At 54.1% G+C, this 19770-nt stretch overlaps 1 protein-coding gene across 2 annotated transcripts in view; it reads right to left on the bottom strand.

Annotated features, from left to right (window-relative positions):
- MAPT (microtubule associated protein tau) overlaps positions 1-18664 on the bottom strand; it is a gene marked incomplete at both ends in the record, with an annotated part of 43198 nt that extends 24534 nt beyond the window's left edge. Inside the window, 4 exons of one of the 2 annotated variants that reach the window (XM_080713739.1) lie at positions 6014-6079; positions 9386-9472; positions 11897-11983; positions 18577-18664. In XM_080713739.1, the coding sequence (XP_080569865.1) occupies positions 6014-6079; positions 9386-9472; positions 11897-11983; positions 18577-18664 (328 nt within the window). The remainder of the gene's footprint in view (positions 1-6013; positions 6080-9385; positions 9473-11896; positions 11984-18576) is intronic. The other variant, XM_080713740.1, reaches the window with a different exon arrangement.
- Positions 18665-19770: the final 1106 nt, after the last annotated feature.

The following is a 19770-nucleotide window of genomic DNA, read 5'->3' as shown; positions in this document are numbered from 1 at the left end:
AGCAGACCTGACTGGACTCTGACCCTGGCTCCATGGTCCTGATGGACCTCTCTGAACCCCAGTCTCCTCATCTGCAAAGTGGGGCTACTTCTGCCTACTTGGGGTTGTTGGGAAGTTTCTGGGCCTTGAACGCAATACCCATCGTAAGCCTTCGATAGCGAGGATGGACAGCTTGTTGCCCTCTCCGCGGAGTGTGCCTGCCGCCCTCCTGCGGCCTGGCAGACCGGGGCAGGTCCATCAAGTGGCCGGACTGGAACAGGGCAGAAAGCGCTGGGCAGGGGTGCCAGTGACATGCAGAAGGCGGGCAAGCGTGAGAGGGAGCAGCCGAGGGTGGGGAGCGCGGCCCGGGTGGTCGTGTGGCGGCTGTCCAGAGCCTCGAGGTGGTGGGAGTCGAGGAGGGCCACAAGCTCAGTGGCAGTGCCTGCAGCCTGGTGGCACAGGAAGGCGCCGGGGAGGACAGAGGAAGCCCAAACACAGACCTTTGAGCTGAGGGACCCGGCTGACCGGCCTCCCTGGCAGACCAGCTGCAGGCCGCTTCTCAGATGGCTCTGGAAGGTCCCCCTCGCTCGTGGCCTCTCCCATAGAAGGGCCCTGGGCTCCGAGCTCCTCTGCGGGGGCCCCCGGAAGTGCCGCCCCTCCCAAGTCCAGCTCAGAGGGCGCCTGTTCCTTCTGCACGTTGGCTTTGATTTCCACGTGGAACGTGAATTCAGGGGTGGCCTCCTGTCCCTCTTCTGCGGGCCCGGGGGGCTGCGAGGCCTGGGTCTCTGTGGAGACTTTGGAGAGGAAATCAACAGGGAGTGGGATGGCGCCCTCGGCTGGGAAACTGCCCGGGCCAGCCTGGGCAGGCGGCCCGCCTGGGGAGACCTGGGAAGGAGGGGAGTCCTGGGGCGACGACTCGTCGATGTCGCGGTCTTCATCCACCTCCTCCTCGCCCCCCAGCCTCTCTTTGCCCCCGGCCCCCTTCAGGGGTGGCTGCTCCTGGTCCTGGTCTCCCAAAAGCTGGCGCTTCTGCAAATCAGAGCCTGGGAGGCTTTCCCCTTGGCCGTCAGGTCCTGTCCCTGGAGGCTGCCGTGTGACCTCTCTGGGGCCTTCAGGCAGGAGGGGAACCCCGGGCATGGCTGGCGTGTGCGGGTCTGAGGCCTGGCCTGCACTGTGCCAGCTTTGCTGGACAATCTCGCTCCTGTCGGGCTGCATGTGGAGGTATCCGGGGGTGGAGGGCTTTGGAATGGCCAGGCCCTCCTTGACCGGGTCCCCGTTCTCTGGTCTCCTCTCCTGGGGTTGCTCCCAAGGGCCTTCCAGTAGAGGCGGCGGCGCTGGGCAGATGGGGCGCTGCTGAGGCATGTGTACAGTCGCCGGGATGGGAGCTTCTGGTTCGTTTCCACCCATAGGTGACATGGAGACCCCAGACACTTCTCTGCTGTGCCCAGGCTGGATCTGCAAGCTAAGCTCTGGGGCCAGGGCGGATGCCTCCTTCTGCTGGCCGGGAAGGCCCACCTTCTCTGGGTTGAAGAGGCAGCGATGGCAAAAGGTTAGCAGGGCACAGCAATTGTTTAAGAGAGGGAACATCATTCTTGCCGTGAGAAGAGGACATTTCAAGGGCGTCACAAGCCACTGAACAGAGAGGTGGGAGCACGGTGCTGGAATGGTCTCATTGCTTTGGTTTGTTGGAATGAAGCTCTCTTGGTCTGCCTCTGAGTCACCGACTTGTTGGGTGACCCTGTGCGAGCACCTTTCCTCTCTGGAATTCAGTTTTCCCACCTATAAAAGGGGGGCTTGGGCCTGGTCACCTCCAATGCACAGGTGTCACCCCTCCGCCTACCTGAGGGCTCTATCTGGCCACAGAACTTGCCAGCATCCCTGGGGCTGCAGAAGCTTCTCCCCTTTATTCTCCCTCCTTCTCACTGCTCCCTTTTCTGGGAAGTTAAAGCCTGTAGGTGCCACAAACCCACTGGCCTCGGCCTGTGTTCTGCCAGACTTGGGAATCCGCCATTTGTGATCATCAAGGAGCGGGTCATTATGAATAGGCCTGCCATATGATTCCTCCAAGCAGCAGCACACTGGGACCTCTCCGGTCATCTGTCACCCTGGCCCTTGGCTCCGTAAGGCAGGACCGCTGTGGCTTCAAAGAGCCCAGGGACCCTGCTTGAGGCGGCCCCACAGCGCGTGGCACACCCACTCAGCTGACCCAGGACACCCCACGTGTTTCTGCTAGTTCATGTGACACGCATGTGAGACCCTCTCTGCAGCATAGGACTGGGCCTTAAGGACAGGAGAGTTCTGCTCTTTGGGTTCCCTAATAAGCTAAGGGGTTCCCCTACTTTTTAACTCCAAACTCTTTGGGCATTCCACCTGGTCCCACATAACTCTCCAGTTTTCCTCTAACCAAACTTATAGCTCCTAAGTTTTCAGGGGCTTGAAAATAAAAAAGAGAGGGGAGGAAAGGGGGAAAGTGTGTGTCCGTGTGTGTACACACATGGGCTGTTCCTCTGTGCCCAGCCCAATCGGAGGCGGCGATCGGAGGCGGCGTGGCTGCACGTGGACTCACCACCGAGAGACGGGCCCCAGCCGGGCTTCACTTCACCCTCCCGTGGGCTTGCCATCTCGCTCCTTCTCTGGGCCTGGCACTGTGCCAGCCATGTAGTAGGTGATCAATAAATGTGTCCTGTGTGTATCTGCTGGTTCAGGAAAGTGTTTGCATCTCTGCACCTCACAGGGGAGGAGGGACGGCCCTCAGGAGAGATGCAGGGGCAGAGGCAGCTGCTGGGCATTACAGGTCCAACAGGTGGGTCTCCACTGCCTTCCAGAAAGTGCTTTCCTCCCAGAGCTCCCTAGACAACACTGTTCCTGACGGGATGTTCTGGACTCTGATCTACTATAGGGCTTTATTTGTTGCTGCTTTTGGTGGTGCTGGGGATTGAACCCAGGGGCATCCTACTTCTGAGCTATACTATACTCTTAGCCCTAGCCCCCCCCCCCCTTTTTTTGAAATAGGGTCTCACTAAGTTGGGAGGGCCTCACTGTGTTGCTGAGGCTGGCCAAGAACCTGCCATTCTCCTGTCTCTGCCTCCCAAGTACTGGGATTACAAGCGTGCATCACCACACATAACTACTATATGGTTTTATTTACTTTCTTATTTTTTATTTTTTGGTGGCACTGGGGATGGAACCCAGGAACCCAGGAGCCTTCTACCTCTAGGCTAAACTCCCAGACCTATTTTATATTTTCATTGGAAACAGGGTCTCACTAAGTTGCTGAGAGCCTCACTAAGTAGCTGAGGCTGGCTTTGAACTTGTGCAATCCTTCTGTCTTAGCCTCCCAAGCGCAGGGATTACAAACGTGTGCCACCACGCCCGGCTCACTACTATATGGCTTTAAAAGATCCTGTTGGAGCCAGGTGTGGTGGCGCACGCTTGTAATCCCCGCGCTTGGGAGACGGAGACAGGAGGATTGCGCAGGTTCGAAGCCAGCCGCGCTGGCTTAAGAGACCCTGTTTCCAAATAAAAAATATAAAAAATAGGTGTCTGGGAGTGTAGCCCGAAGGTAGAAGTGCTTCCAGGAACCCCAATACCACACAAAAAAAACAACTTTGGAAAAGATGCAAAGCCCCAAACGTAAACAGTTAATATACCTTGAAAAGCCATCAATATTGGGTTGTGCAATGTGTCCATGTGCGTGTATGTGTGTATGTGTATGTACATGTGCGTGCATGTGCGTACATGCGTGTGTGCATGTGTGTATGCATGTGTGCGCGTGTGTATGTGTGCGTGTGTGCATGTGTGCATGTGTGTGCATGTGTGTATGTGTGTGCATGTGTGTATGTGTGTGCATGTGTGTGCGTGTGCGTGTGTGTGTGTGTTCTGACCAGTAAGGAAACTAACTTAATGCAGTTAAACTCGTGGAGGAAGAAGCCAGGCTGGGAGAATATTCTAGTTGGTTCCCAGGATGCCCTGAAGTGCTCAGTAAATATTATATAGCAATTATTGGGGGTCAGGGGAGTCCAGGGTAAACAAGTTTCTGGGCAAACATGCCAGTCCAGATAAGTTGCCCCCACTCCCCAGAAGGCCTGGCTTCTCCGGTAACTTAAAGGAGGGCAGTCACCCCAGGTGTGAGCTGGGCGTGTCCAGGGCCTTCCACATCCAACCATGCACAAGTTGGCTTGGCCCTGAGATGCCCTTTCCTCTCTTAGGTACTGCGTGACTACAGGCTGCCACAGACAGCCACTGCCTGCACCCAAGCTCCGTAGAACAAATTCAGAGTCAGTGACGGCTCCCAGAGAGGGCACCTGATGAAAGCTCTGGCTTTATCTAAAGGGAGGCGCTGGATCTACAAGGAACGGGAGGGCCGCTGGCCTGGTGCTCAGAAGTGCGGCATCTGTGTGCGGTGCGGGGTTCCACCCAGCACCAGGAACAAGGACGAGCAAGACACCAGGAGCCACAGTTCTAGTTATTTTACTCATAGACTGAGGTTCCCCTGGGCTGTTCTCCTTTCTGATACTTTTTAAAGCTCTTTGTTAGTCTATGAATGAACACCTCTTCTCAAGGAACATTAGCTCGTGGGCCTCAGGCAGAACTCTCTGGGAGCAGGAAGAAGCAGCGATGTCCCCCAAACCCCTGGCCCTCAGGGTGGCAGAGTCGCCTACAGCTGGACCACACCACTGGCCACGCCAGGAATCACACAAATCCCCTACGGCCAGGCGGGTGGCACATGCCTGCAATCCCTGTATTGAAGGGCGGAGACAGGAGGATCCAAGATCCAAACCAGCCTCAGCAATTCAGCCAGACACTCAGCAACCTAGCAAGGCCCTGTTTCGAAATTAAGAAGAGCTGGGGCTGTAGCTTGGAGGTAGAATGCCCCTTGGTGGTCCAATCCCTAGTACAAAAATATTTTATATATATATATATATATGTGTGTGTGTGTGTGTGGTGTGTGTGTATAATTTATCTCTTTATATATATGTATATATCTTACATGATATGTATATCTTCTATCATTTTCTAGAGAAAAGAATAACATCTTTCTAGCAGTCTAGGTTTTACATTATTCAGTAGATTCTCAAATTCATCTAGCCAGAAAACAAAAGACAGCAAACCAGCCCATATTATATCTATACAGATGCTTCTACTTCCTAAGATTAAGAATCTCTAGGATTTTTAAATTGAGTTACTAAATTATGATAAACAATTACACAAAGCTGTTTTTTTTTTTTTTTAGCAAAGCTGTTCAGTTCCTAAGAAGAAAATCATAATATGGTTTGCTGGCTGAACAGAAGAGAGCCCCAGTGCAAAAGGTGCAGATGAGGCCTTGCACAGACAGCCCAGAGAGGCGCCTGTGGGGTGAGCACCTGCCATCTGCATTTGCATTTCTTTGGACATGTATTTTTTTCTTTTATTTTTATTTATTTATTTTTCTGTGGTACTAGGGATGGAACCTAGGGGCCTTCTACCTCCAGGCTACACTCCCAGACCTATTTTATATTTTATTTGAAAACAGGGTCTCACTAAGTTGCTGAGGCTGGCTTTGAACCTGCGTGATTCTCCTGTCTCAGCCTCTCAAGTACTGGGATTACAAGCGTGCGCCACCACGCCCGGCTACCTATTTTCAACTCTCAGCCTGGGCAAAGCCAGCTCCCTTCAGAACACTGAACACCTTAAGAATGAATCAGAATTGTGTTAGAAAAAAGCCAGCTAAACTGGGCGTGGTGCCCATGCCCGTAATCCCAGTCCTTGGGATCCTCCTGTCTCGGTCTCCCAAGTACTGAGACTACAAGGGTGCATCACTATGCCTGGCTTTGCATCCTGAAACAGGGTCTCACCAAGCTGTGGAGGGCCTAAGTTGCCGAGGCTGGCCACGAACAGGCAATCCTCTGTTTCAGTCTCCCAAGTACTAGTGTGCACCCTCGTGTCCAGCTCGTCACCTGAGAACCAACACCCTTTCTAGGGTGGAAGCGGTCTGAGCGCTCCCATCTCCTCCCTATTGACTCCCAAATGGAGGAGGAGGTTGGGACCAACTGACCTTGAGTCACGTGTCCAGCGGCTTGGTCCTCCAAGTTTGGGGTGTCCCCAATGCCCGCTTCTTCAGCTGGTTGAGGCGTCAGCAAAAGGAGGGGACAAAAGCAAAGACAGTTACTGTTTGTAGAGCCCAAGCGTTCTGCATCTTCTGGTATCTTCGCTCACATTGCAGGAAGGCAGGCTCCCTTGCAAAGGTCACTGCTGGGGACGGCAAGGACACCCATACAGGTGGCTGCGACCTGGGAGCAAAGGTTGTGCCCACGGGGCTGCGGGTCCTGATGCCTAGCCCCCTCCACATGACGCTGGGACCAGGTGAGGGAGGCTTTGTTGGGCGCTGCAGCTACAGCCAGCCCCGCTCAGTCGGGAGGTCCAGGCCAGCGCTGTGCACCCTGCGCCGCTGCCTCCTGGCCCTCTCTGAGCTTCGGCGCTCTCATCTGGAATCCTGGGGAGCTGAATCTGATTTGTCTTGCAGGAGGATGGGGAGGGATGATGAGGGAGTGTGTGTGACTGTGTTTAGCACAGTGCCTAGCATATGATAGGCGCCCCCAAGCCATTAAATTTCCTTCCTCTGAACCCCTTTAATATCATACCTGGAGCAGGTGCTGCTGCCTGATTGGAGGGACACTCACAGGGCCAGTGAGCAGCTTTTATTTGGGGGGGGTATTAGGCTCTTGTTTGGGGAGCCACTGGCCACCTCAAACAAAGAAGGCTGAAAGAAGTTCCTAACCACACCAATTGTACTCAAAGCAATAAGCGGTTGTCACTGGAACACAGGAGAAACTAGGACGCTGCTGCTCTAACCAGGATACAACAGTCCAGAAGCAGAGGTTACAGGCAAGTTGGCCATAGGCGGGCCTCATGACTACCGCGTTTGCTAGCCTGATGGCTCTGAGCTGCTGGCGGGTCTGCACCTAAGCCTGAGCTGCCAAGTTACTGCCTCTGTCCAGGGAGGGGAAGGGATTCTCTGAGTCACTGGACACGTGCATAGTGGCCCTGGGAATGCCTGATGTGCTGGCCTGTGCGGGCAGCCATGGAGTGGGAGGTGGCGGGGGCTCCAGAGCTCGCCAGCCACCAGGTCATCAGCACGGACACCCTCTGGGCCCCCCGCCCCGGTGGCACTGCTGCCATGGGGTCTAGTGGTGACAGCTCCTTGTTGTGTGGCCAGCCCTGGGCAAATGCTGGGCTCTCTGTGGGGGAGGCAAAGCCCCAAGCGTGGGTCTGCTCTGAGTTTTGGACAAGGTTATGAAAATGAGAGTGAGGCTCAGAGCGACAGCAAGTCCAGATAAAGCCACAGAGTCCTCGAGGCAATGGACAGGATGAGGCATGCTGGGATGCTGCCACCGCTGCAGGACTGGGGAAGCCAACGCATGACATCTTGGCCCTAGTGTGAGGCCGACACTGGAGGCTGTGGACCTCTCAGATCCCAGCAAGGGGGCGCACGTGCCGCGGTGATGCGATGGCCACCCACAGCCCTTGAGAGTGTTTTGAGGAAGCAGGAGGGCTCCCTGCCTTCCAGCAAGACAGGACCCCTGCAGAAGCAGCCACGCCCACCCCCGGTTGGATGTCACAGCCAGTTTCACCAGAACCTCAAGATACAGCCAACAGGATGGGCCAAGGCAAGGCACTAAACCAGGGCACACATTGCCAACGTCTACAGATGAAGAGAAGCTCAGCCGACGCTAAAACCTCCCCTCCGCACGGAGGCGGACAGGGCTGGGATGGAGGTGGCTCGACGTGAAGACAGACACTTGGCCTGATTCCCTGGCTGGGGACCTGTCAGGTGCCCGCCTGGGATACTAGAGAACGGGAGAGGGGCTAGTCCTGCTTTGGTGGCCAAGTGAAGGAGCATCGATGCGGCGCTGGAAGCAGGCTGTGCCCTCTACATTTGCTTGCTAGTGTCTTCCCGGGACTGTGGGCTCAGGACAGTGTGCGGGCATCTTAGATCGTGCATAATAGGCCCCAGCGGGAGCCGGCCACCCTCGAGGGAGGTGAGGCTGGAGCTAGGTCCAGGACAGAGAGGAGAGAGGACACGGCTGACTGAAGCCGGTGCAGAGGAAGGGATCTTTGGAAGAGAACGCAGGAGACAGCAGGCAGAGAGAAGAATCTGGAAGAATTCATATAAGAACTACAGGAGTTACCTCTAAACCCCCGCAGGGAGTGGGATGCACCTCACGCCAGCACTGACCCCTGCCCTCCTCACCCACCCACCCCGCGCCAGCCAGGGGAGGGCCAGACTCCAAAGGAGGTCACAGGGACCCGCTGTGCCGATCAGCTTGGGACAGACTGTGTTAAGACTCCAGAGACTAAAGCCCTTCCGAATCCTGGGGAGCATGGAAAAGTCAAGGGTTGGCTGGGATTCTCATCGGGCAGGAGATGAACTTTTCCACCAACAACACTGAAGGGTCAGTGGGACACAAGGTCATGTCACCGTGACCTCCCCCGGGAGTCAGGCCACGGCCTCAAGCGACCTGGGAGCTCAAGACTCAGGAATCTCTGGGCTTCGAGAATGTGCCCTCCACCCAGACCTCACTGCCGATTACCGTGCAAAGCAGAAACCCACTTTGAAGGAGCGGGGTGGTACTGTTTGCCCCCCACGATGATGTTCTCTGTGCAAGAGGTTTGAGAGAAATCCGCAGGCTTCTTGAGAGGCCGCAGGGAAGGGAAACAATTCCTGCTGGGGCTTCTTCCCGCACATGCAGAGCTGGTCAGTGTTTCTTGCTGAGCAGTGGGGCGCCCACCGATGGGCCAGGCTGGTGGCCTGAGCCCAAGGAAGAGGACACAAAGGCACCGGGGACTCGGGCTGTGCTACCCATTTCCCGGGGACCCCACAGGGGTAGCTCTGGAGTGACTGGGCAGCCCCGAGCCCAGGACTATTTCTGTCTGCTCTGTCTGTCCAATTCTCCATCACCCATGTCGATAGGATAGTCTTAGAAACAAATGTGAGGTCACACCCTGGGACTTTTTCCCAGGACTGGCCAGTCAAGACTCTCAAAAGGTGCCGTCCAGCCATCTGGACCCTGCTGTGTGCTCCTGGGGGTAAATGGCCCCTGAGGGTGACCAGCTGCTGGGCAGAGTCTGAGCAGGAGGGTGAGCTGACCTCCGGTGTAGAAAAGGCACAGGCCTGTTCTCACCTGTCTCCGAAAACCCTGCTAGAACTCCAGGAGCCCATGTGCTGACTGGCTGGGAGGAGCCAGAAGGAACCCCAGGCCCTGCACCTCGTGGGAGCTGGGAGGTGGCTTCTAACAGCCCTAGATTCTCAGAAGCCGGCGCCGCCCACGTCCCTGCCTCACGCCGACACCAGGATGCCCGGGTGTGCCGGTCCCTGCAGTGGGCAGTGGGTCGGCCGGCGTGGTGGGGCCGATGGGGTCACCCTCACCTGTGGTCCCTTCTGGGATGTCTGTGTGGGGCTGGGCGGCAGCCTGCTGGCCGGGGGCGCGCTCATCCACTAAGGGTGCCGTCACGTCTGGAAACCACCAAGAGTCGCCTCAGAGGGGCCAGGCCGGGCCACGCCCAGCCCCTCTCCTAGCTGCTTATGCAGGAGCAGAGCGGGGAAGGAGTCAGGGGGGAACCCGCAGGCAAGGAAGCACCAGCACAAAGCGGGCCCAGAGTGCTCGGCCCCTTCACCCAGCAAGCAAGTCACGCCGCCAGGTGCCAGCCCCCTCCTGGAGAAACCGGCACCCCGCCCCCCTTAGCGCTGCAGGCAGGGTTGTTTTTGTACTGGAGATCAAAACCAGGGGCATTCTTTCTCCAAACTACATCCGCAATCCTATTTTTTTTTTTTTTTTGAAACAGGGTATTGCTAAGTTGCTGAGGCTGGCCTTAAACCTGCCTTCCAAGTGCCAGAATTATAGGGCGGGCCGCCACGCAGGCAGTTTTAAAGAACTATTGAGAGCTAGGAGACAGGTTGTGGAGGCCTCAAGGCAGTGCTGGAAGGGCATGGGATGAAAGCGATGCAGGAACTTTGGAGACTGGCTGTGGGGGTGGGGAGAGGTTTTGCTGCGAGGCCAGTCCTTCTTCTCCTTGGAACTCAGTTTCCTCATATGCAAAATGGGAGTGCCATTTCTAGGTGAGCCCTGAGATCCCGCTCAGCTCTAAACCGCTGTCTTCCAAGCCCATGATCTCTGATGAAGAAGCATGGTGGTGTCAGGGTCCGGTCCTGCCACCCAGAGGCAGGCACTTGGCCGTGGACGGGGCCCGGGTCACAGCAGAGGCGGAAGTGGGTGGGGGTGAGATCGGCCTCTGGGATTTCCCACAGAGGTGAACACCCAGGCCTTCGGCGCACATGGGAACCCTCAGCTTCAAAGGCTTCCCAGGAGACAACATCAGCTTCGTTCAGCGATGGCCGCTTCCACTGTGGTCAGCCGGCCCCTGCCGGCTCCCTCCCTGTGGGTGCGACGGAAGCTCCTGAGACCCACACATGTACAGGGCCAGCCCGCGGCCAGGCTCGGGTGGAGGGGTTCTTCCAGCAGAAAATGTTGACGGAGGACTGAACGCCATGGCATAGTGTTTCAGGAGCCTGGGGGTGGGGGTGGGGGACTTGCAAAACTGTCCTAACAGGCTGAGCAGGAAACGTCTGGCATCGCAGGCTCTCAGGAGGAGAGTGGAGGGAATTTTTCCAGGCTGAGGACCTCAGGGTAAGGGCCACACCAGCTGCGCCCTCCAGGACGCACCATGATGCCAAGCGTTTGGCAGGCACAGGACAGCCACTTTCTGGGTTAATCCACACGTGGGTGTGTGGGGAGGTGCCGGGGTGGAGGCTGCTGTGACCAACACCCAAAGTGATGCCCAGGGCTGGAGAGTGCTGAGCACGTAAGAGCGAGCCTCCCTGGGAGGAGGCAGGGATGGAGGGCAGTACCGTGGGCAGGCGACTCAGAGGCCGTTCCCAGTGCTCTGCTCCCTCGATTTCTCCACTAGAGGAGATTAGAAAGGAACGTGCTCAATGTCCCAGCCTTCCTTTCAGCCAGCGGTGGTCCTGAGGCCCAGCTCTGGCCACCGAGACCAAGTGGCAGACTGCCAGGTAGAGTTTGTAGGAAAACACTTCCATTCTTAATTAAAAAAAAAAAAAAAAAAAAAAGAACACACTTGGTTTTAGGGTCACTCTGCTTTGTCATTTGTTTCTGCTTGGGAGGCTTTGAATTTTTGCAGCCATCTTGCAACCACGCAGCAACGATCCAGCCGGCGAGGAAGACAGGACATAAAGATGGAGGGCACTCGTGACGCCAGGGAGAGGCTGCCCAAGTCCAGACAGCTTGTTTTCTGAGACAAATCAACCTCTCTATGTCTACGCTGCAGTGAGCCGGGTTTTCTGTTTCCTGCAGCCAAACACAGTCTTGATTGGCATCGATGGGAAGCGAGAGAAGCTGGACTACGTCAGGATGGCGGAGCATTTCAGGAAACAGAAAAGTAGCCGTGTCTAAGAGTTCAGATGCCAAGGGTCTGGGGAGGACAGGGAGAAGAGCTGGAGCGGTCCAGAGGCTTGGGCTGTGCGCAGAGCCCCAAAAATGAAGGAAACAAGATCGGTTCTTAAGAGCAGGCATGAGGATGAGCACTGACCTGTACCTTCCTCAGCCAGAAGGCCCCGGTGGCCCCTGCGAGAAGAGCCAGGTGGGCGCTGGTGGGCGGATGCTGGTTTTGGGACCAGGCTCTGTGGGACTGTGCACAAGCACTGCTTTGCAAGCGTGGCTGCCCCCAGAACTCACAGTTGGAGGCACCCACACCCGGCATGGCAAACGGCATGAAGCAGGCCCCCTCAACACTGCCCTGCAAAGCGCGGGGGACAGCACCTCTCGGCCAGCGGGAGAGGAAGCAGGGCAGTTGGAAGCTCAGCCAAGCGCAGGCTGGAGGCGGGAAGGGGGCGTCTGCAGGAAGCCGCGGGAGGGAGCCCCACCTTTGGCCGTCAGAGTGCTTTTAGCCTCAGAGGTCTCAGAGCCAGGTTCCTCAGATCCGTCATCGGCAGGGGTCTGCAGAGGAGACCCTGGAACATACACAGCGAGCCCCTCAGAACAGCCTCTCCCCAATCCGGCTGACCTCAGGAGGAATTCGGGAGTGGTGTGTTTTGAGCTACCAACTCCTCAGTGTAGACCCCATGGCCACATCAGGGACTGCAATCTTCCAGTACAACTGTGCCCCGGCCAGGGCCAGGTGCTAGGGGGAGGCAATGCGTGTTTGTTCCTGGGTAGAAGGAGAGACTGCCTTATTTCTTATTTATTTATTTATTTATTTATATTTTTTGCAGGGATCGAACCCGGGGCATTCTACCCCTGATCTCCACACCCATTCCTATTTTATTTTTTATTTCGAAACAGGGTATCACTAAGTGACTGAGGTTGGCCGCGAACCTGCGATCCTCCTGTCTCAACCTCCAAGTACTGGCATTACAAGCATGCACCACCGTGCCTGGCTGAGCCTGACCTTTAATCAATCACTTTTCAGTGGAGGCTGAGACTCTGCTATAGACTAAAGGGTAGCAAGTACCAGAAAGCTGAGCCACACGTGAACTCGTAGCTTTGCTGTTGCTGTTAATTACTGGTGAGTAGACACCTGCAGAAACATTCAGCAATCCAGCTCCTGCTCGGGCGGGCAGGCAGGCAGGCAGCCCGGGGCAGACACGGCCTGCTTCTGCATGGACATTTGGTCGGGGTTTGGACTCCGCCCAGCTCCTTCATGGAAAGCTCTCCAAGGACCGGCAAACAAGCTGTGAGTTACATTGGAAATGTCAGCCGGGGTGCCTGCAAGGAAACTGTCTTTACAGAAGCCCAACTGACCAGGGTGCAGAGCCACACCCTCCACCATGAATGCCTTAGGTAAGGCGGGTTTGCTGACTTAATAGGAAATAGGAAGTCTATCTCCATCTCCTGCCCAGGAGTCAATCTGCCCTGGTCCTTCAATGGGCTTCCTAATGCTTCACTCAGCTAGAACTAGGTGAGCCAAGGTTGTTTGTTTGTTTGTTTATTTTTGGTATGGCAGATTTACCCCAGAGGTGTTTTACCTCCAAGCTATACCTAAACCCTTTCTATTTACTTATTTATTTACTCAAGTACTTATTTATTGTGGTACTGGGGACTGAACCCAGGGGCATTCTACCTCTGAGCTATACTCTAGCCCTATTTATTTTTTTATTTGGAAACAGGGTCTCAACTAAGTTATGGAGGGCCTAAGTTGCTGAGGCTGTCCATGAACCAGCAATCCTCTTGTCTCAGCCTCCCAAGTACTGGGATTACAAGTGTGTGCCACCACACCTGGTATTATTTTTTTATTTTGAAACTGGGTTTTGCTAAGTTGCCGAGGGTCTCACTAAGTTGCTGAGGCTGCCCTCAAAACGGCGACCCTCCTGTCTCAGCTTCTCAAGTACTGGGATTACAGGCATGTGTCCATGCACCCAGTTTGAGCCAAGGTCTTTTTGTGTGCGTGATATTGAGGGCATTCTACCTCTGAGCTACACCCCAATTCTATTTTATATTTTTTTGCAGGTCTGGGGATGGAACCCAGGGGCATTTGACCTCCAAGCTACACCCCCTGCCCTATTTTTTTATTCTTTATTTTGAAACAGAGTCTCATTAAGTTGCAGAGGGCCTCATTAAATAGCCGAAGCTGTCCGCGAACCGTGATTCTCCAGTCTCAGCCTCCCAAATGTTGGGATTACAAGAGTGCGCCACCACGCTCGGCTCTCTATTTTCTATTTTGAAACAAAGTCTGGCTATGTTGCTGAACAGCTTGCTAAATTGCTGAGTCTGGCTTTGAACCTGTGGACCTCGTGTCTCAGCTTCCCAAATACTGGGATTATAGGCATTCGTCACCACACCCAGCTGAGCCATGGTCTTAAATACAGGAGGGCAAGACTTCTTGAGAGCCACTTGCTGGGCACTTGGAAGGATGCTCAGTAGACGCGGCCCACCTGCAGGGCACACAGTCTAGTGAAGGAGACAGGGTGAGCACACAGACAAGACTGGTGAGTCCACGTGTCTCAGAGCAGGTGCAGGGCCAGAGAGCCACCCAGAAGGTCTCCTATAGGAAGTAGGAGCTATGGTCTAGGGAGCACTGGGGGAAAGGACGAAGATGTCTGGTTCAAGTCCCAGTGACACCTCTTTCTAGTCGGGTGGCCTTGCCCTCATCTCTATGACCCGTTTCCTTCTTTATAAAATGGGTAAGATGCCGGGCATGGTAGTGCACGCTTGTAATCCCCGCCTGTGGGAGGCAGACAGGAGGATCGCGCAGGTTCAAAGCCAGCCGTGCGCTCTGGCTTAGGAGACCCTGTTTCCAAATAAAAAATGTAGAAATAGGTCTGGGAGTGTAGCCCGGAGATAGAAGGGCTTCCAGGAACCCCAGTACCACCAAAATAAATAAATAAATAAATAAATAAATAAATAAATAAATAAATAAAATGGGTAAGATGACACTGACTCCACCCGCCATCTCCTCCTGCAGCTGCTGGGAGGATCCTATGAGGGAAGCACTTTTTAAACCACAAGGACTTATATCTGTGCATCTAGTTCTCATTGATGTGAAGGAAGCAAGTGTTTATGAGCAAATATGAGCTTCCTCCTGCTGCTCAGTCCCACTGGACCGTCTCAGGTGGCCATCGCAGCAAGTCAGGCTCAAACTGTGAGAGGTGGGTGGATGGACAGATGGATGTATAATTGTTTTTTCTTTTTTCTTTTTTCTTTTTTTTTTTTGTGTGTGGTACTGGGGGTGGAACCCAGAGGCTTTCTACCTCCAGGCTATACTCCCAGGCCGATTTTATATTTTATTTGGAAACAGGGTCTCACTAAGTTGCTGAGAGCCTAAGTGGCTGAGGCTGGCTTTGAACCTGTGCGATCCTCCGTCTCAGCCTCCCAAGCGTGGGGATTACAAGCGTGCGCCACCACGCCCGGCCTGATGGAAGTATAATTGGATGGATGAGTGAATGGATATATAATTGATCATGGATGGATATATAATTGGCTGGTTGGCTAGCTGGATGAATGCATGACTGGATGGCTGGCTGCATGGGGGTGGAGGGATGGGTAGTTAGATTACTGAATAATCAGATGGGTGTTAAAATGGTTGAATTAGTGGACTAATAATTGAATGATTGAGGGCTAGATGGATGATTATAAAATTGAATGAATGAATTTATGAATATATATACAAGTGTATGGACTGATGAATAGAGAGATGGATGGGTGGATGGATGGATGGATGGATGGGTGGATGGATACTGGACATGGGATGGAGGGATGAATGAACTCTTGGATGACTGGGGATGACTGGATGGAGGGATGAATGCAACGGAAACATGAAAAGCTCCTATGAGAGTTTCTGAGCCCTGTGCCAGGACCTCTCACCTGCTTTCCCTTACCTTCTCCTGAGCCTGGTCCTGCATGCCCAGGGCCTCCCCAGTCTGCCCAAAGCACATGTTGGCTGGATGGGCCTCCCATGCTGTCTGCCAGCCCTTCTCGTGGCTTGGACTGAGATCTGGAGGGCCAGGAGGTGGGCCTCCGGAGTCAGGCAGATGGGGCCCAGGTCACACTCTGCCACCTACCAGCTGGGTGGCTCTGGCCAAGGTACTTCACCTCCCTCTGCCTCAGTTTTCTCCCCTATAAAATGGGCATGAGAATAGTTCCGTCCATTCCCCAGGCTCCTGTGAGCATGACAGTGCGTGAAGCACGGTTAAATCACTTTCTATGGGGCCTGCACATGAGAAGCCATCCTAAGTGGTAGCGATGACTGTCGGTCATTACTGGCAGTCACCGTGGCTGAAGGGCCCAGCGGAGCCCTGTGCACTAACAGGAACCTGAGTGTTTTTTTTATGGTGCTGATGATGGTAAGGCAGATGTAGGCCGGGGATCCGGAGGAGGATGCGTCCTAGCAGGTAGCTGGCATTGCACCAGATGGACAAGTGGATTCTGGCCAGATGGAGAAAAGTCCAGCAGCAACTTTTCAGTCCCAGCTCACATGAGATTAATACCCCATCATGCTTGGGGGTGGGGTTCAATCTGGAAATTGCAAACATCCCCTCAGGGGCACAGACTGCTGGGGGCCATCTGCTGGTCCATTCAATCCACTTCCTTGGAAACAGAGTCCTGACATGACTCAGGACAGAGCTGTAACCAGTTAAAAGCATCTTCCAGCTCTCTGGCCAGGCAGGGGCAGCCGATGGGATGTCGGGGAAGTGTTTGGGAGAACACGCAAATAAGGATCTGTCTGGAAGGAGCCGCTGGGAGGCTCCCTGTGTGCCCACCTCCCTCTCCCTTTTCCAGCAGCCTTCCTGATCCACCTTGAAGGTGGAAACCACATGCTCAGGACAGGAGGCTTTTTCAATCATATGAAAAGTACAAACCATTCTCAGCTCACTGGCTGCACACAAACAGGGCAGGGGCCAGATGTGGCCCGAGGCCATGGCCTGCGGAGCACCATGTGGAGGAGGAGGAGCAGCTCTTGCCACCTGACAAGACAAGTGTGCTAAGGCCACAGGGTTGGTGGTGAGGAGGTCTGGACGGGGAGTGCTGGAGGGTGAGATCTCTAAGGTGCGTGCTGCAGAAGGATGTTGTAAGGCCTGGCCGGGGTTGTGATGGACCAGTTGATGGTGGTGGTGTGAACAGGGTGTGTGCCAGCAGGGGTGTGCAGGGCGGTTCTGGGGGCCTCTGAGGAAGCTGTTCCAGCTGGGGCAGGGAAACCTCAATTACAGGGCGAGGAGGGGGTGAGGGATGGGTTCTGAGAAAAAAGGCGAATGAAGCCAAGGGCCCTGTGTCCAGATATCCAGTGTCTGGTGCTTGGTGCTCCCCACTCCCCACACCTCAAAGCTGACCATGCCCACTCAGCCAAAGAAGGGCGATTCCCTGGCAGATTCTCCTGAAGGTTTTGGACAGATGCTGAGGCAGCTGGGGACGGCCTTTGGGTCCTGCTATTTATAAAATCTTTGTGGTGCTGGGGATTGGACCCAGGGGCATCCTGCTCTGAGCTGTAGGCTCAGCCATATATCTGTACATATACATATATACATATACATAACTGTTATTATTGCTACTATTATTATTACGTATTTTTAGTGGTGCTAGGGATTGAACCCAGGGGCATTCTACCTCCAAGCTACATCCCAGACCTAGTTTATTTTTTATTTGGAAACAGGGTCTATCTAAGTTGCTGAGGGTGGCTTTGAACCTGCAATCTTCCTGTCTCAGCCTCCCAGAGGTCTGGGATTTACAGGCATGTGCCACCATGCCTGGCTTATTTTTTTATTTTTATTTTTTGGTACTGAAGATTGAGTCCAGGGGCATTCTACCTTTGAGCTACGCCTCTTAGCCTGATTTTATTTCTTATTTGTAAACAGGGTCTCACTAGGTTGATGAGAGTCTCTCTCATTACTTGCTCAGGCTGTTCTCAAACCTGCGGTCCTCCTGTCTCAGCCTCCCAAGTACTGGGATTACAGGCACGTGCCACCATGCTCCACTCTAAAATAGCTCATTTTATTTATTTATTTATTTATTTATTTATTTATCTATCTTTGTGGTACTGAGGGTAGAACCCAGGGGCTTTTCTATCTCCGGGCTATACTCCCAGGCCTACTTTTATACTTTATTTGGAAACAGGGTCTCACTAAGTTGCTGAGAGCCTCACTAAGTAGCTGAGGCTGGCTTTGAACCTGTGCGATCCTCCTGTCTCAGCCTCCCAAGCGCTGGGATTACAAGCCTGCGCCACCACGCCTGGCAAAATAGCTCATTTTAAACCCCAAGTAGCAAGAAGGATTTTTTTTGTGTGTGTGAAACTGGGGTTCCTGGAAACCTTTCACCCTCTGGGCTACAATCCCAGACCTATTTTATGTTCTGGTTTTTTTTTTTTGAAATAGGGTCTCTTAAGCCGGCGAGGCTGGCTTCGAACCTACGTAATCCTCCGAAGCATGGCGATTACGAGCAGTGCGCCACCATGCCCGGCTAAGACCTGGTCTTGATACATTGCTGAGGCTGGCCTTGAACCTGTGATCCTCCTGTCTCAGCCTCCCAAGTACTGGAATTACAGGTGTGTGCCACCATGCCAGCTCCACTGAAAATCCTATACAAAGCACTGAGACATCCTTGAGAAACCAGGCTGTAAACCTTTTCTGCCAGCCCTTGCCAAAGCAGGCGATTGGCCGGGATGCCTGTGAGGTGGTGTGTCACTTTTAGGCAAAAGCCTTAGGCAAGAGCATCCTGTAACTGAACCTGGATATGTAAAGGGATTTTAACCACTATTATCTGCTTCTATGATTCCTTCATGGTATGAGGAGCTGTTCTAGCCGCGTGAGCATGTGAGTAAAGTATGCTGTCTGTCCTAAATGAACATCTGGTGTTCGTCAAACAATGTGATGACTTTATAATCATGAATACCTAACTATTCCATACCCCCAACTCTGTAGCCAAGGGGTATAAAAGGCGGCTGAAACTAATGGTTGGGGTGATGGTGTAGAGGATACTGCCTGCCGGGCCAGCCAGTGGAAAAGGCGGCAGTGTGCTGAGCACTGCTTTCTCGTCTGGCCGGTAAATAAAGCCACCCCTTTGGCACTCTGGAGTCTCTGTGGGTCTCCTCGGGACGCCTGCTGTCACACCCACTCACCTCTCAGGTCCCCCTCTTGGTCTTGGAGCAGGGTGTAGTTCCCAGCATGGTCCTCCATTGCATCATACTCCTGGCGGGGCTCGGCCATCCTGGTTCGAGGCTCACCTGCCAGAAGAACGGAAAAGGTGAGGGACTCCGAGCTTGGGACCTGACTTCCCAGGAGTGCTGGGGATGGAGGGAGGACAGGGAACGAGGTTACCCTCCCCAGCTCAAATCTTGTCCTCACCACTTGCTCTGCAGCAGACAGATGCCCCGTCTCACCCGGTGTCCACGTCCCACATAGCCAAAGCGGTGTGACATTTCTGTGCACTTACAGCTCACCAACATCCTACCCATTCATATTCAAAACCCCCGAGTGAGGCAGGTTAGGCTGGCCTGACTTCTTATCCCCGGCACTCTTCCATTTCATTAGAAAATAAATGCTGTCATGTATTTATCTCCACAGCTTTTTTTTTTTTTTATCCCACTGAGATATATGACTACAATGCACCAATAAAAATTTATTAAAAAAAAAAAAGAAAATAAATGCTGCTACTAGTTAGACCTTTTTATGGAGAGGGTACGATCAGACAGATGAAAATGAGGCCCAGAGAAGCCGAGCAATTGTTCCATCAAGTGCCAGCAGCAATGCCAACCCTCAGTTGTGCTAATTAGAGATGGGGTCTCCCCATGCTGCCCGGGGTGGCCCTGAACTCCTGGGTGCAGCTGATCCTCCTGCCTCTGCCTCCCCGGTGGCTGGGACCATAGGTGGGCTATTACTGACTTATTTTGCAGTCCTGGGGAAAACCCCGGGGCTTCCTCCATGCTAAGTGTGCATACTACCGCTGAGCTACACCCCCAGCTCAAATCCAGCTGGACTTGAACTCCTCAGCTCTTCACCGACTCCCGACTCCAAGCTCGGTGGTCCCCTGGAGGCCAGGGCTGCAGCCTTACCTCATGGGCACCTGGCAGGTGTGTTCTGAGGGTGGCTGTCCCTGTGGGCGGAGGAGTGCCTGAGGGGTTAAGGCTTTGGAGCTGAGGAGCGGTATGCACCGCTGGCCCCAGCAGCCCCAGCCAGGGGACACCACTTCAGCCAGTATTCACTCACGGTGGTATCTCTTTATTGAGAATGCATGTATGCACACACAGTTAATTTGCATGTGCATGTGCATGTGTGTGTGTGTGTGTATGTGTGTGTGTGGTGCTGGGGATGGA

This window comes from Muscardinus avellanarius (genome assembly GCF_963383645.1).
Source record: "Muscardinus avellanarius genome assembly, chromosome: 16".
NCBI lineage: Eukaryota > Metazoa > Chordata > Mammalia > Rodentia > Gliridae > Muscardinus > Muscardinus avellanarius.
This window is presented reverse-complemented; position numbering and strand designations above follow the sequence as displayed.